General features: G+C 43.9%; 1 protein-coding gene across 7 annotated transcripts in view; it reads right to left on the bottom strand.

Annotated features, from left to right (window-relative positions):
* Positions 1 to 1,450: 1,450 nt before the first annotated feature.
* The window catches only part of lmo3 (LIM domain only 3), a 76,496-nt gene continuing 60,306 nt past the window's right edge, over positions 1,451 to 17,640 (bottom strand). For all 7 annotated transcript variants that reach the window (XM_055652896.1, XM_055652901.1, XM_055652898.1 and 4 more), the window contains exons 3-4: positions 11,195 to 11,320; positions 1,451 to 2,071 (exon numbers count right to left, since the gene is read on the bottom strand). In XM_055652896.1, the coding sequence (XP_055508871.1) occupies positions 1,966 to 2,071; positions 11,195 to 11,320 (232 nt within the window). In that variant the 3' untranslated portion in view covers positions 1,451 to 1,965. The remainder of the gene's footprint in view (positions 2,072 to 11,194; positions 11,321 to 17,640) is intronic.

Below are 17,640 nucleotides of genomic sequence, written 5' to 3'. Positions count from 1 at the left end.
TTCAATGGCATTTAGGACTTCAGATGCTGGTAGGAGGTCTCTTTCAATTTAATTCCATTCCATCCACAATTCGTAATGTAAACAAATAATTTAAATGTGCAACCAAACCAAAGCTTTTAAAAAAATATATCACCACATACTTCGTTTCGTGAAGGCAAATTGCATTTAAGATGCACAAATGTTTGGTGTCTTTCAAATCTAAGTGCTGTGGATTTTTAAAAACACCTCAATTTATACCTACATGGAGCAGCTTCTACAGGTTAATTTATTTTATGTGACATGTATACCTTTTCAAAAGTGCTCATTTGTAGTGAGCTTCAAGAGTTGCTGGATCACGAGAGCAGAATAAAGCTGAGAAATGCTTCAAAACCATTTAGTGTCTGCTAAAAGGCTGCCAAATTGCAGATACCAGTCAGTCATTCAGCTGCTAGTCATTACTGGGGTACATCAAAAGAGTGAAAAAAAAACATACAAAGATGTACAAGCTTCATTCATCAAAACCCTTTAGGCTAGAGTATTTCTGAACCTGCTAATTTATCAGAAATCTGTTCTCGTTAGATCTATATTCAGCGTGTCTTGGTGGCACTATTAAAATGTACATGAATATGAAAATGAACCAAAACCACTTTTGTAGAAGGAATTAAAAAAACCCACTAAGTTTATGATCCACAAGAGGTGCTACAAAACCAACGTGTAAAAATGTTTGTTGGACAAAATTCTTTTTTAACTGCCAGATAAAGCAATTGTATTAGAAAGGATTGCAATAGAAAGTGCTGGAGTACATATAAAATTATAAAAGGACTGGACAAGCTAGATGCAGGAAAAATATTCCCAATGTTGGGCAAGTCCAGAACCAGGGGCCGCAGTCTTAGAATAAAGGGGGGCCATTTAAGACTGAGGTGAGAAAAAACGTTTTCAGCCAGGAGTTGTGAATGTGAAATTCCCTGCCACAGAGGGCAGTGGAGGCCAAATCACTGGATGGATTTAAGAGAGAGTTTGATAGAGCTCTAGGGGTCTTGGTATTAAGGGATATGAGGAGAAGGCAGGCACGGGTTATTGATTGGGGACGATCAGCCAATGAATGGTGGTGCTGGCTCGAAGGGCTGAATGGCCTCCTCCTGCACCTATTTTCTATCTCAGCGAGTCAGGCAGCATCTCTGGAGAACATGGATAGGTGACGTTTCGGGTCGAGACCATTCTTCCCGACCCAAAATGTCATCTGTCAATGTTCTCCAGAGATGCTGCCTGAGCTGCGGAGTTACTCCAGCACTTTGTGTCCTTTTGAGCATTAACCAGCATCTGCAGTTTTTTATTTCCACGATTGTATGGCAAAGTTACCGGCAAACTCCTTGCTATGTTGTAATGCCAACTAGGTCCTAAGGACGTTAAAGATTTGGCCACTCCTGGACCTCAAGATGTACCGTTAGACAAATTAAAGTGCATAGAATTGCAGTTTTGACAATTTTAATAGAAAGTGACACCTCAGTTAAAATAGTTAATAGAATACAGAAAGCATAATCAATTATACAATAAATTTGAACACTGATTGTACTAAATGCAACTGTACCAGGAAACAAAAGGAATGAACACAAATGTGAACACAATAAAACTGTATTACATTTGCGCTTCAAATATTACAATATACTATGTACAAGAGTCATTCAAAATAAACATCTCATGCCAAATTAAAAGAAAAATTATAAACTATAAGCGGCAAAGAATAAAAGGGATTCATCTCCCTCATGACAAAGCCCAATATATACAGGAGGTCTAAGACATTCAACTTGGAACAGGAACAAAATGACTATATACTGTTTTCTTCCCATTTTTCTTCCAAACATGGCCACCAGCTCTGCGTACCATGCGTCTATTTCTATTAGTTCCTGTTTCAATTTATATTTACATGTTAAGTAAACCGTATGGAAGTTAGTGCTTAGAACAAATCTGACGGAGGGGCTCAGGAGGTCAGCGGACTTGCGATGCGTAGCCTTCTTTCATCAAACCTTCCTCGTAGTCTGTCTGGCACAGAATCATATTGTTCTTGAGGAAGAATTTATCTCCGACACAAAACCTGGACACACAAGAGGGAGGGGAGGGAGAAGAGAGGAGAGGTGTTAAATATGGGGAGCAAAAAAGTCCCGCCAGAAATTGCAGGGAGTTGTGGATGTAGCCCAGGCCTTCACGCAGACCAGACTCCCCACCATCAACTCCATCTACACTTAACACTGCCTTGGGAAAGCAGCCAACATAATCAAAAACTTGTCCCACCCCCACCATTCCTTCTTTTCCCTGCTCCCTTCGGGCAGAAGGTACAGAAGGTTGAAAGCGCGCACCACCAGACTCAGGAACAGCTTCTTCCCCTCTGATAACAATCAGCCTTCCGAATGGTCCTTCCAAAAAGTCCGATTCACCTCTACCCCATTGTGGACATTGGACTTTGTCTCTGCAACTGATGCGCTACAATGCTGAGAACTATATTCTGCACTCTGTATCTCCCCCTTTGCTCTACCTATTGTACTTGAGTTTGGCTTGATTGTATTGATACCTCATATCATCTGGTCTGATTGAACAGCATGCAAAACAAAGCTTTTCACAGTATCTTACTTTATGCGATAATAATAGACCTACAGTAAATCTAAGTGGACAGGATGCTCCGATAGAAATAGACTGTTTTAATGTGTAATACACCGGTACATTTCAATTATACTTTGAGAGCTCCTTCACCGAACCAGACCTTTGGCTCAATTGTTTGGTGTGTGTTCCAATTTTCTGATGGAACGCAACATTTGTCTGTTACGTACACATAACGAGTCTGCATAAAGTGATCTTAACTGTAGGCTTTTAAGCAAATTACAAGCTTTGCAACCATTTGGATTTTTAACCTTCAGTGGCTCTTGTTTCTACTCAGTAAAATGACTGCATGATTATCCAGGCCAGCGCAGGTAACCTCTGGTAGCAAGGCTTTCCTGTTTGGAGAGCTGTTTACTGATGACGTTCCAATGTACTGACAAGATTCCCATCGGCAATAACGTTTTAAACGGATTAGATTTAATATCGAAAGCAACGCAAGGTTCTGCGATTCTCAAGTGCAGAATTAGAAGCTTTTCAGACTTATTAATTCCTGACAAATTGCACGCCTCTGCCTCTCTCATCCGAGTGGGTTTCCCTCAGAACACCTCCGTATGTTGAAACTATGGATTTAACTGCGGATGCCAGTTTGCAAAAAGAAAAAGGCACAGAGGGCTGGAGTAATTCAGCGGGTCAGGCAGCATCTCAGGAGAGCATGGATAGATGACGTTTCTGGTTGGGACTCTTATTCGAACTGATTTTTGGGGGAATGGGAAGAAAGCTGGAAGAGAGGAGGGGAAAGACGAAGTGTGGGTGGTGATAGATGGACACATGGAGGGAGGCTTTTGAAAGGCAGATGGTTTCATTGAAAATACCAAGAGGTAGAAATTTATTCATCACCACTTGCACTAAACAGACAGTCGGAGAAAGTCAAACTAACTTTCAACAAGTGTAATGCAGAAAGTATGCACAGGTAAGATGAGCATTTATTGTAGAACACAGAGAACACATAGAACAGAGTAACACAACTATACTTATATGAGTATCATATACTTATACGATCCGATTGAATTGCATGCAAAACAAGCGTTTTAATGTATAGCGGTACATGTGCCAATATTAAATCTAAACTTAGACATAAGTGAACAGGATCCTTCGATATCAATATAGTGTATACTAGCCTATTAGTGTATAATGTATACTAATAGGCCCACAATGACCATGCTGAACATGGTACCAAGTTACACTAATCTCATCTGCCTGTTTTTGATATATTAAACAACTGACCAAGAAAACAAAAAAAAAAATCTATTTTCCTTTCTAAACAACTAATTTGTTAATTAGTTAATTCCAATTACTTTGGTTGTAGCATTTACCTAGAACATGTAGCAGTACAGCACAGGAACAGGCCCACGATATCATGCTGAACATTATTCCGTTTATGCCTGCACATAATCCACATCTCCCCATTCCCGCCTACCCAATAACCTTTTAAACACCACTATCGTATCTGCCTCCCATCACCACCCTCAGCAGTGAGTTCCAGGCACCCAGCCCCCATGGGAGGCGTGGTCCCCCAACTCAACCTTTTGCTGAATGTAAGATTCCAGCACTCCCCTGCCTCCCACAGCACTGGACTATAAAAAAAAAAATTCCAATTGCACTTCCCCAATTACAATACCAATTCACGCTCCCCCACCTGTCCTGCCAGGAGCTGGAGCAAGTGTTGTATGATGGCAACATTGTTGCAAATGATGGGTGGAGGACTGTGATATCCCATTCAGGTGAAAAGTTGGTGGAAGCACAGAGTGTTCCTGTATTGGAATTTTGTATCGAAGTTTGTTGGAAGCTGGTAGGAAGGATTTTAACTGTAAAAACTTTGTTAAAGTTGTTTTTTTTACAAACATTTAAATATCAATAACGTGAAATATAACATCAAATCTAAAGGAAAGTTAATTAGACCGACGACGGGAAAAAGCCGAGTAAGATTCTGCAAAAATATTAGTGCTATCATGTACAGTTTTGGTACACACACACACAATGTGACTTTTAATAGTATATAGATAGATATATACTTACTATTTGTAAAATATGTCAATATTGTATCAATATTGAAATTCTTTTTTTGTAAACCAGCAGTTGTCTCCTCTTTCATTAAATCATTAGGAGATGCAATAAACCACTGTAATCCTGATCAAACCACAAAGTGCTGAAGGAACTCTGCCTGCAGTAGGTCAGGCAACATTTTGGGCAAGTAGTTTGAAGAAGGGACCCAACCTGAAACGTTATCTGTCCATTCCCTCCACGGATGCTGCCTGACTTGCTGAGTTCCTCCAGCACTAGGTGTCCTATCCACTCTATTCCTTCCTGTTCTGCAGCAGAGCCAAAGCTCAAAGCCAAAGGTAAAGTAGGCGCCTTTGCTAATTGCAGGATGCCCCAACTCATGTCATAGAGTGATACAGCATGGATACAGCCCTTCGGCTCAACTTGCCCACACCGCCCAAAATGTCCCATCTACACTAGTCCCCCCTGCATGCGTTTAGCCCATATCCATCTAAACTTGTCCTATCCATGCACCTGTCTGAATGCTGTGATAGTATCTGCCTCAACTACTGGCTCCAGCAGGTCCCACACTTTCTCTTTGCATTTTCACATGCCTCTAGTTTCCCTCTCCCCTGCGGAAGGATCTCGACCGAAGATGTCACCTATTCCTTTCCTCTGGAAATGCTGCCTGTCCCCTCTGAGTCACTCCAGCAATTTGTGTCTGTCTAAACTAAACTTAGGTTCCTATTGAATATTTCCTCCCCTCACCTTAAACCTATGTGCGTTGCTGATACATTATTTATCTAGTGTAGTTACTGCTGAACTGGGGAAGGCATGACTGTCCATTTGCACGCACTCCCTCAAAAAGAAATATGACACTGGTCAGATAATCTGCTGATGGAGAGCTAACGTTGGAGATTGTGTAGCACTCTGATTAAGAATCCAGAGTCCAGGACTATTGATCGGAAAAGATTAGTTTCTCCATCATGGCAGCTAGGAACTTTAAATTCAAGCAAATGAAATAGGCTAAACTAAAAATAATGACGGTGCCACTCACAGTAACCATGAAGGGCGGAAGATCGTCATAGCAACCACCCCTACCTGGTCCGGCCTATGCGTGTCCACAGCCTCAATTCAGGGTGAGTAGGAGATGGCCTAAAACTAACGCCAGCATTGACACTGATGTTCATGTCGCATGCACAAATAAATAGAACAAATGAGGAACAGCTCTGTTCTTCTTCAAAATGGTGCCACACAATCGTTCATGCCCACCCGAGGTGATAAAAGAAGCCTCCATTTACCATCCCATCGCAGAGGTTGCACCCCGGGGCGGAAATGTCAGAGATTAGAGGGCATAGCTTAGTTTAGTTTTGTTTAGAGATACAGTGTGAAAACCGGCTCTTCAGCGCAATGAGTTTGCGCTGACCAGCGACCACCCCGTACACTAGCACTATCCCACACACGAGGAACAATTTACAATTAACCTCCAAACCTTTGCAGTGTCTTTGGAATGTGGAGGTAACCGGAGCAACCCATGAAAGTTCTGATCACCTTAGGAAATTTCGGGTCGGGAGCCTTTTTTAGTTTGATTCAATGGACAGGGGACGTTTTGGGTCAGGACCCTTCTTCCGCAGAAAGGGTCCCAACCTGAAATATCGTCTGTCCATTCCCTCCACAGATGCTGCCCGACCTGTTGAATTGCTCCAGCACCTTATGTTTTGCTGGTGATTCCAATATCTTCAGTCCCTTGTGCCTACGCAAGATTGTTCTGTTTTTATAAAAAATAAGCTGAAGCAGCAAATTTGATTTCACGTGTCATGCAAAAGAAGCACGTAAACGTATTATCAATTTATGTTTGTTTCTACATAAGGGCAGAGGTTAGTTCACAGCAAGATCCTCTTTGAAGATTTGACACTTCAAGGGATGATGCACACACATTCAATTTGATTCATTTCTGCTTTATTTTACATTAACTGTTTAGTTTTAAATGATAGAATTGCAATATAAAACATTGTTATTTACAAGGGTAAAGAGATGACAGAGCATTGCAATTTAATTTGAGATTTATGCATAAATAGATTCCCCTTTCCTATCAGGCAAGAGATACAGAAGTGTGTAAAGGCACACCTCTAGATTGAGGAACAGTTTCTTCCCAGCTGCTATCAGACAACTGAACCATCCTATCACCAACTAGGTCCTGGGCTACTATCTACCTCACTGGAGGCGCTCAGACTATATGGAATCAGACTTAACTGGAATTTATCCTGCACTAAACATGATTCCCTTTATCATGAATCTGTACACAGTGAATGGCTCCATTGCAATCGTATGCAGTCTTTCTGCTGACTGGTTAGCACGCAAGAAAAGCCTTATACCGTATCTTATTACCTGTGACAATAAACTAAACTGAACTCAAACTAAACTAATATGTGATGTACAGTAATGCGTTTTAGTTTGGGACAATTGAGCTCCCTGAATGTTATAAATTAAATAGATAAAGTGGTAAGGAAGGAGTATGGTACGCTTGCCTTCATTGACCGGGGCATTAAGTTTAGGAGTCAAGAAGTTATGATGCAGCTTTACAGGACTCTGGTTGGGCCACATTGGAGTAATGCCTGCAATTGTGTAATGCAGCTCTGTTCGCCCCATTATGGGAAGGACTTAGGAGGCTTTGGAAAAGGTGCAGAGGAGGTTTAACAGAATGCTGCCTGGATTAGAGGGTACTAGCTATAAGGAGAGGTTGGACAGCCTTGGACTGTTTTCTCTGGAACGTGGGATGTTGAGAAGAGACCCGATAGAAATAAATACAATTATGAGGCAGATAGGGTAGGCAGTCAGAACCTCCTCCCCCCCCCCCAAGGTGAAATGGCAACGATTAGAGGCCATGCCTGTAAGGTGGGAGGGGTAGAGTTTAATGGAGATGTGCAGGATATATATATATTTTTTTACACAGAGGGTAGTGGGTGCCTGGAACGTGTTGCCGGAGGTAGTGGATACAAAGAGGGATTTAAGACGCTTTTATATTGGCAAGTGTATATGCAGGAAATGGAGGGATATGTATCACGTGCAGGCTGAGATCAGTTTACATTAGCATTATGTTTGGCACAGACATTTTGGACAAAAGACCTTGTTGCTGTGTTGTGCAGTATGGTTGTGATCTGTGATCGGTGTTGTGTGTTCCAATTCTCATACAACTGGCTTATTTACGTAATCATAAATTGGGTAGGAGTTAAGGGCGGCACAGAAGGTGCATGTTTTGCACGTGTCCCCCCCATGTTTTCATAGCGATTTCCGCCCCCCTGCACGCGCCTATCCAAAGGTCTTTTAAACGCCATTATTGCATCTGCCTCCACCACCACTGATGGAAGCGCGTTCCAGGCACCCACCACACTATCTGTAAAAATACTTACCCCGCACATCTCGTTTAAACCTTGCCCCTCTCATCTTAAAGCTATGCCCTCTAGTATTTGTCATTTCCATCCTAGGAAAAAGATTTTGACTGTCTACCCTATCTATGCCTCTCATGATCTCATATCCCTCCCTTATAACTTCTGAAGCTCCAGAGAAAACAACCAAAGTTTGTCCAAATTCTCCTAGTAGCTAATACCTTCTAACCAGGCAGCATTCTGGTAAATCTCTTCTGCACCCTCTCGAATGTCCTCATATCCTCCCTGTAATGGGGTGACCAGATCTTCACACAGAACGTCCGTGGGAGAACAAAGAAGGGAAGAGACTGAACTTATTTTTTGCCTTCCGTCACAGTGAGGAATGTGGTGGATGTTTATGTTAAAATGTATTTTGTGTGTTCTGTTGCTTTTTATTTGCATGACTGACTTGGCAAATGAAATTCCTCGTATGTTGCAAAACATACTTGGCTAATAAAGTAGTATTGCATTGTACTCTGCATAAAGTGCTGGAGTAATTCAGCGGTTGAGGTAGATAGTGACACTGCCTGACTCGCTGTGATACTCCAGCACTGTGTGTTATTTTGCAGGCAGATTAGATTTGGTGTTTTTAGTTCATGATCAGTACAGACCTTGTAGACCGAAGGGTCTGTCACTGTGCAGTTCCGTTCTATGTCCTATGTATTTAAGTTGGACCTCGGGGGGGGATCTTTGCTCATGTAAGTGGTCATCCATATCTGGAATAAGCTGCAGAGGAAGCTATAGAAGCGGATACAACTACGATTTAAGAAGATATTTGGGCAGATAGATGAATAGAGTTGGCCAATTGCCAACAAATAGGACTAGCCCCAGTACACTTACTTGGTCGGCATGGGCAAGATGGGCCGAAGGGCCTGTTTCAGTGCTATACAGCACTATGACTCTATGCTACTGGGATTTACAACAGGATACATGTGCAGGATAAATGACCCATGCATTTTCTCCAGAGATGCTGCCAGACCCACTGAGTTTCTCCAGCACTTGGTGCCTACCTTGAGGATAAATGTGCGGCATGTTATTCATTTCTGTAGGAAGGAACTGCAGATGCTGGTTTAATTCGAAGATAGACACAAAAAGCTGGAGTAATTCAGGGGGATAAGTAGTGTGAAGAAGGGTCTCGACCTGAAATGTCACCCATTCCTTCCCTCCAGATACTTCCTATCCCGCTGAGTTACTCCAGCTTTTTGTATTCATTTCCGTACATCATTTGAAATGAGTGAACACTGATATTTTCGATCTACAGCTCCGTGTTTGTTTTTGCAGTTTGTAGGACCCATGTCCGCCATTATTGTTGGCCTAGACTTCTACATTCAATCGGTTCCTTACAGAAACCAACAGTCAGGTCTGTCCTCAGTAATGTGGCCTGGTGTAGCTTCACTAACATTATGGTTCATTCAGGCATCTGAAAGTCTTTCAGCATTTAAAGTATCATCTTTAATAATTCTGCTTCTACATGTCAGACAGAGACAGAGACAGAGACAGAGACAGAGACAGAGACAGAGACAAGAGACAGAGACAAGAGAGATACAGAGACAGAGACAGAGAGACAGAGACAGACAGAGACAGAGACAGAGACAGAGACAGAGACAGAGACAGAGACAGAGACAGAGACAGAGACAGAGACAGAGACAGAGACAGAGACAGAGAGAGACAGGAGACAGGAGACAGGAGACAGGAGACAGGAGACAGGAGACAGGAGACAGGAGACAGGAGACAGGAGACAGGAGACAAGAGACAAGAGACAAGAGACAAGAGACAAGAGACAGAGACAGAGACAGAGACAGAGGCAGAGACAGAGGCAGAGACAGAGGCAGAGGCAGAGACAGAGGCAGAGACAGAGGCAGAGACAGAGGCAGAGACAGCAGAGACAGAGGCAGAGACAGACAGGGGCAGACAAGAGAGAGACAAGAGAAAGACAAGAGAAAGACAAGAGAAAGACAAGACACAGACAAGAGACAGACAGAGACAGACAGAGACAGACAGAGCGAGAGACAGACGAGAAACAGACGAGAGACAGACGAGAGACAGACGAGAGACAGACGAGAGACAGACGAGAGACAGACGAGAGACAGACGAGAGACAGACGAGAGACAGACGAGAGACAGACAAGAGACAAGAGACAGACAAGAGACAGACAAGAGACAGACAAGAGACAGACAGAGACAGACAGAGACAGACAGAGACAGACAGAAGAGACAGACAGAGACAGACAGAGACAGACAGAGACAGACAGAGACAGACAGAGACAGACAGAGAAACGGAGAGAGATACAGTACTGAAACAGTTCCTTCAGCCCGTTGTCCAAGCCATCTAAGCGAGCCCCATTTGCTGTATTTGGCCCATATCCCTCTAAACCTTTTTCTATTCATATATCTGTGCAAGTGTCTTTTAAATGCTGATATCGTGCCTGCCTCACCTACCCCCTCTGGCAGTTGTGTTAGTTAAGGAAGTTGAAATCTGGCGACTCAACCTCCCCTGCATACAAATTCCCCATCAGAAGCCAACACAAGCTTCCATTAATTTCCTAAAATATTAAATTTAATATACACACACCTCAGCCACAAGCTAATGAACAAACATTCCACAATGTATCATTTTTATATTAGATCCTACATATTTATAGACTTGAACACAATTATTACCCTCAGGGGCTTGGCACTAGCAAGCCAGCCCCCAAAGGCAGTAGAAATCTTAATGAATTTTCCTACTAATGTGCAGAGCCAGCTACTTGGCAACTGCTGATATCTCCATCACTATTTAAACATGCTTTACTATTAATTGGTTTAACCCTATGGACGCGATTGGTTATTCAAACTTAAGCATCAGAACCTGACAACATTTAGAATGAATACTTTATGGTGTTAACTCCAGCATATTAAGTCACTGCAGGGGTGGGGGCGGGGGGGCATTATACAGTCAAGCCAGACTTTGCCGTGATTAATGGGCAACATTTTCTACAGTCAAAAAATCTAATAAAAAGCAGATGGGTTTCAGAAAAATGATTTGAATTAACAGTGAGCACCAGATGTTACATTCTTTTAACTAATTGGATTTCCGCATGTGCCTACGACAAAGAGGAGTTTTGATCGAGAGAGAGAGAGAGAGAGAGAGAGAGAGAGAGAGAGGAAAAAAAACTTTACCTCTGATTGCAGAGTTGACAGGCAAAGCAGTCCAGGTGATAAACGTTGTCCTTGGCCCGCATGACCATCTCGAAGGCGGGAATCAGCTTGCTGCATGCGGCGCAGTTGCCCGTCACGCCAAACAACCTGCAGACGAGCAAGACAAATCATGAGAGGCATCGATCGGGCAAACGCACACAGCGCGCGGGGAAGGAACTGCCAGATGCTGGTTTACACCGAAGATTACGCCAGCACTGTGTGTCTATCAATAGCTACGATAGAACTTTATTTGATCAATTTCCCTCCTGGGATGAATAAAGTTGTATCGTACGTATCGAAAGACACAAAGTGCTGGAGTAACTCAGCGGGTCAGGCAGCATCTCTGGAGAAAAGGAATGGAAGTGCTGCCGACCCATTTCGGGTCGAGACCCTTCATCAGAATGCACACCTTCAGGAGCCTGAAGACTGCAAAGACCAGGTTCAGGAATAGCTACTTCCCCACAGCCATCAGGCTATTAAACCTGGCTCGGACAAAACCCTGAACATCAATATCTGTTATCCATTATCTGTTATTTGCACTTTATCAGTTTATTTATTCATGTGTGTATATATTTATATAATGGTATATGGACACACTGATCTGTTCTGTAGTCAATGCCAACTGTTATGCTGAAGCAAAGCAAGAGTTTAATTATCCTATCAGGGGCACATGACAATAAACTCTCTTGAATCTTGAATCCCCAGGGTAGGTGAATTGAGAACCAGAGAATGTAAAGTTTAAGGTGAGGGGGGAAATAGGTTTAATAGGAACCTGAGGGGAATCTTTATCACACAGAGGATGGCGAGTATGTGGAACAAGCAGCTGGAGGATGTAGTGGAGGCAGGAACTATCACATCATTTAAGGGACATTTGGACAGGTACATGGACAGGTTTGGTGTAGAGGACTATGGGCTAAGCACGGGCAGGTACAATGAGTGTAGATGGGGAAATGTTGGTTGGCATGTGCAAGTTGGGCCGAAGGGCCTGTCTCCACACTGCACGACAAAAACAAATTCAGCAGTTGGTTTAGGTTTTTTTTGATATTCAGACACAAAATGCTGGAGTAACTCAACAGGTCAGGCAGCAGCTGTGGAGAATATGGATAGGTAACGTTTGACGTCGAGACACATCTTCATACTGTCAATATGCTCTCTACTGCACACATGTGGAAGATCAAGAGAGTATTTGTCGATAAAAGTAGAGGCGTTGGTGGGCTTTCTTTATGCTTGCATCAATTCTCCAGAGATATGCATGTCCAGGAACCTGGAGATGTTGACTCCCTCTTCCACCATCCCGTCAACGAAGTAGTCTCGACCCTAAACGTCACCCATTCCTTCTCTCCAGAGATGCTGCCTCACCCGCTGTGTTACTCCAGCATTTTTTTGTCCGTCCCATCTACGAACAAAGATTAGTGGCTCCTTGGCTTTCCCCATCCTCAAGTTAACGATCAGCTCCTTGGTTTTTGACACCGCGAGCAAAATTGTTGTTCTGGCAACCCTCAATCGGGCTATCGATCTCAATCTTGTATTCACACTCACACTTATCATGACCCATTATCCACCCAACAGAGTGGAGTGGAGTTGGTGAACGTAAAGACGGTGTTGGAACTGTGTCTGGCTGCACAGTCATGTACAGAGCGAGTAGAGCAGGGGGTTGATTAACCCGACAGGTTAATGTGATTAACATTCCCACATCTCTGCTGGGAAAGTCTTCATCTTTAGCACAAGGCCTGGAGATACCAGACCTTTCACTTCATTCCCGGGTGACACCAAGCAGAAGGGGGTCTCAAGTCATGTAGAAGACGATAAAGAAATAGGGGTTTATACACGGAGCAGTGAATGGCGGTGAAGAGGAGTTTTGGGGGGGGGGGGGGGGGTGTCCAGTATACAAATGCAGAAGGAGGTAAAGGCAGCAATTAACGGAAGGGTTGCTAATCAAGGATCACAGACTTAAGTTGGCCTTGACCAGAGGGAAGATTGATTAATTGACAGATACAGCACGGAAATAGGCCTGTCGGCCCACTGTGTCCACGCCGACCATCGATCACCCATTCACGCTAATTCCACTTTCTCATCCACTCCCAACACACTAGGGGCAATTTACAGAAGCCAATTAACCTACAAACCTGCACGTCTTTGGGATATGGGAGGAAACCCACGCGGTCACAGGGAGAACTTGCAAACTCCACACAAACAGCACCTCCACTAGCTGCACCACTCCACCACCGTGCCACCACCAGACTAATTTAACTAATTAAACTAATTTCTTCAGCATGCATGTGATCCATATCCCTCCATGCTCATGTTCCAATCTAAAACCTTCTTAAACGCCACTCCCCTATCAGGCTCCATCACCACCTCTGGCAGCGATGCAGGCACCCACCACTCTCTGGGGAAAGCAAACATGTCCCGCACATCTCCTTTAATCTATGCCCATCTCGCATCTCACCAGCTTCATGCTGATGCTGATTATCTGAATCCCATGTGCCACGTTGCAGGGTTACTACTCGTGGCACTTCCTTGCCATACATAGTCTTATGCCGAAAATCACCAACGGTGTACAGGCCCTCTCGCCGGGATAATCGGAACTCCAGCATCAGAACAGAGGAACACACTCTGCGGCTTGGAGTTTCTGAATCGGCCACTTCTAACCCCGGCTTCCTAAGTCCACAGGCCGAGCTGGGAGGAGCTTCAACATGGGCGATCCCCGGCAAAAGATCCTAGGCTCTGCGATTATAAATCAGCGTCGCTCCCATGGCTAGAAGCTCCGCAAACCACAGCTCCACGGTGTTAAAGTCAGCAGGCCCAAAACTCTGGAGCTCCAACACTGCTGATCCCCGGAAAGTGATCGCCCCGCTCCGCGATGGTAATTCCCCACTGCTGAAGCTCTGGCTGGTCTCCGGTAGGAAAGGCTGCACCAATCCAGTTGGTAGGCCGCGAGTGGGGGGGGGTGGTGAAGATGCGACTCGGAGAAAAGATGCATCTCCGTCCAGGTAAGTGACTGAAAAACAGTTTCCCCCTATTTCCCCCCCACCCTCCACATATGACATACTGAGAAACATTTAAAACTAACAATTAGACACACTAAAAATAACAAAAATGGTGAAAGGCCTAACAGCTGCTGACGAGGCAGCGATTGCTGGCGCCACCTGGTGGAAACTACCAATAGGAATGGTTTAGACGGATATGGGCCAAAGGTGGACAAATGGGACTAACTTAGATGGGGCATCTTAGTCGGCATAGACAAGTTGGATTGAAAGGCAACTGATCCGAAACGCCACCTGTGCATGTTCTCCAAGATGCTGCCTGGATCGCTGAGTTACTCCAGCACTGTGTGTCTGTCTGTGTATTAACCAGCATCTGCAGCTCTTTGCTTCCACAGCTTAAAATGGGCTACAGCAGCACCCCCTGTCTCGAGAAACTTATGCTGGATATACGGCAAAATATAATGACTTACTGATATTAGCTGCTTTGCAATTTGGCTTAGCAGCCAACGCATTATAAAGAAGTAAAAAAAAAGTCAATTTGTAATACTTCTGCATATACCATTAGCAGTTTGATTATTTGATAGAAAGCATCATTAAGAAAAATGAACTCAGCCATTCCACCTGTCAAGATGGCAATTTCATTGCTTCACCAACTGGACAGCAGAAACTAGGACTACAAATTAGTTCCAAAGCTAAAATGAAATACTAGAGTATTTAAAGCGCTCGGGCATGTATACTGTGGAAATATGTTAAACAAAGCAGGGTGGCAATTTAAAATGCAGGCAACAATTTATCTCTGATTTGTGCAAATTCAATGCAGATGGAGTCATAGAGTCATACAGCACGGAAACGGGCCCTTCTGGCCAACTTGTCCATGCAGACCATGATGTCCCTTCTAAGATAGTCCCACCTGCTTGCGTTTGGCCTATATCCTTTTAAATTTTTTCTTATCCATAATATCATATCTGTGGTTAACAGGGTGATGCTGCTCACTGTCACTATCTTTAAGTGTTTTTTTATTTTGTCCGCATTTGGCCCATATCCCTCTAAACCTTTCCTATCCAGATACCTGCCCAAATGTCTGAAAAATTGTATAGCACCTGCCTCTACTTTCTCCACTGGCAGCTCGTTCCATAGACCCAAGACTTTCCGCTGACTGGTTAACACGCAACACGAGTGTTTCACTGTACCTCGGTACACGCAACAGTGAACTGAACTGTCAGGCATTCTTCCTCAGACCATTTCCTCACCCCACTTGCACCATTCACCATTGATCAGCGTGCACCATGTTCCATGAACCTCAAGATGGGACTTAGAGTGGGACAGCATAGTATTTGACTATTTCACTCTGGGATAAAGGTTCTGACTGTCTACCCTATCTATGCATCACATTAATTTACATACTTCTACTATCAGGTCTCCCTTCAACCTTTGGCGTTCCTGAGAAAACAATCCAAATCTGTTCAACCGCTCCCTGGAGCAAATATGGAGGAGAGGATGGACGGAAGATAGGCACAAAATGCTGGAGATACTCAGCGGGACAGGCAGCATGTCTGGAGAGAAGGAATGGGTGACATTTCAGGTCAAGACTCTTCTTCAGGCTGAAAATCACGGAAAAGGGAAACGAGAGATGGTTTCCCTTTCCCGTGACTTTCAGTCTGAAAAAGAGTCTCGACACGAAACGTCACCCATTCCTTTTCTCCAGAGATGCAGGCTGTCCTGCTGAGTTACTCCAGCACCTTGTATCTTTTTTTTGCAAAGCTGTATCTGCGGCTCTTTGTGTCTCTTGGCAGTAATGACTTTAGCCAGAGGCTGGGGAATCTGTGGGATTCATTGCCACAGGCTGTGGAGGCCAAGTCTTTGTGTATTTTTAAAGTGGAGATCGACAGATACTAGTAAAGGTGTTAAAGGTTATGGGGAGAAGGCAGGAGATGGGGTTGAGAGGGAAAGATAGATCAGCCATGATTGAATGACAAAGCAGACCTGATTGTCCGAAAGGCCTAAAAGGGCTGTCCTACTGCGGCAACCTAATTGGCGAGTTTAGAATAGTTTCGGAGAGTTTGAAAAAATGTCATGTTGAAGACCTCCTTTGACTATGTTGAAGACTAGCTTCGACAAGCTACAACTAACTTCGGGAAATTGGACACCGAATAATGGAGAGTGAAGACGACCTCCTTTGATCTCCTTCGACCTCCCTTCAACTATGATGAATATCTACGACTACCTTCGACTACCCACGACTAAACCTACGAGTAAAAAAAAGTATAGATTTTTTCCATCGTGACGTTTTTTTTTTAAACTCGCGGGCATTTTTCCAACATGTTGAAAAATACGCAGCGACTTAGCTGAGGCCTCGAGTACACGGGGACTACTCTCGAGCATGATGGAGAGTTACAACGACCTTGTGACGACCATGCTGTGAGTAAGAGTCGAGGGCATACTCGCCAGAATTCGCAGATTAGATCGCCCAAGTGGGACAGCCGCTTAATTCTGCTCCTATAACATATGGTCTCATGACTGATTTAAGCATACTACCAGTTCTCACTGGTGAGGCAATGTCCACACTTGAAATCATTGGACGGCACAAAATGAAGTGTGAATTTGCCCGTCGCAAATCCAGCCCTCTCACCACGTACATGTGGAATATTACAGAGATCAGACCCTGGATAATTCAAGTCCATCAGTTGCAGTCTTGAGCAGCTCACTTGAAGTAGCGGCACAATGTGGAGAAACAAAACATCGACCAACCTGAACGAACACATTCCAAAACCACAACAACTTGAATAAGTTAAAAGGGTTCAAGTGCCTCATGAAAATACTTGGTACAATGCACTGGCGCGTTTTTATACCTTGTAACAGATGTTAACTAAAATACAACTACTGGTCTTTGCCTCCTGTTGAGGTTCAGCATGTTAATTATCAGTCTTGCATTTGCAGGTTAAATGTCAGGCTTGATGTGCTCCGTGGAAATAACGTGGAATTACTACTGGCGAGGAATTACTGCTGGCACAAAATTCCTACATCTATCCACATGTCAAACCAGGGCAAGTCTGGCACAGTAAATGGTGGAGCTCTGGAGAGCGTTACAAGACAAAGAGATCTGTGAGTGTAGGTGCACAGTTCCCTAAAAGTGGCGAGTCAGGTGGACAGGGTGGTAAAGAAGGCGTTTGGCACGCTTGCCTCCATTGGGAAGGGTACTGTGCACTAAAGTTGGGGCATCGTGTTTCAACTGTACAAGTCGTTGGTGAGACCACAGTTCTGGTTGCCCACATCTTTAGGAAGGATGTCATTAATTTGGAAAGGATGCAGAAGAGATTCACCAGGATGTTGATTGACAGGGAGAGGATGGACAGGCTGGGACTTTTTTTCTTTGGAGAGGAGAAGGCTGAGGTGTGACATTATTGAGCTACACGATGCTATGGAAGTGGACACAATTATAAC

Source organism: Leucoraja erinacea, chromosome 22 (genome assembly GCF_028641065.1).
Source record: "Leucoraja erinacea ecotype New England chromosome 22, Leri_hhj_1, whole genome shotgun sequence".
NCBI classification, from domain to species: domain Eukaryota; kingdom Metazoa; phylum Chordata; class Chondrichthyes; order Rajiformes; family Rajidae; genus Leucoraja; species Leucoraja erinaceus.
Note: the sequence above shows the minus strand (reverse complement) of the source record. Positions and strands in the feature narration are given on the sequence as shown.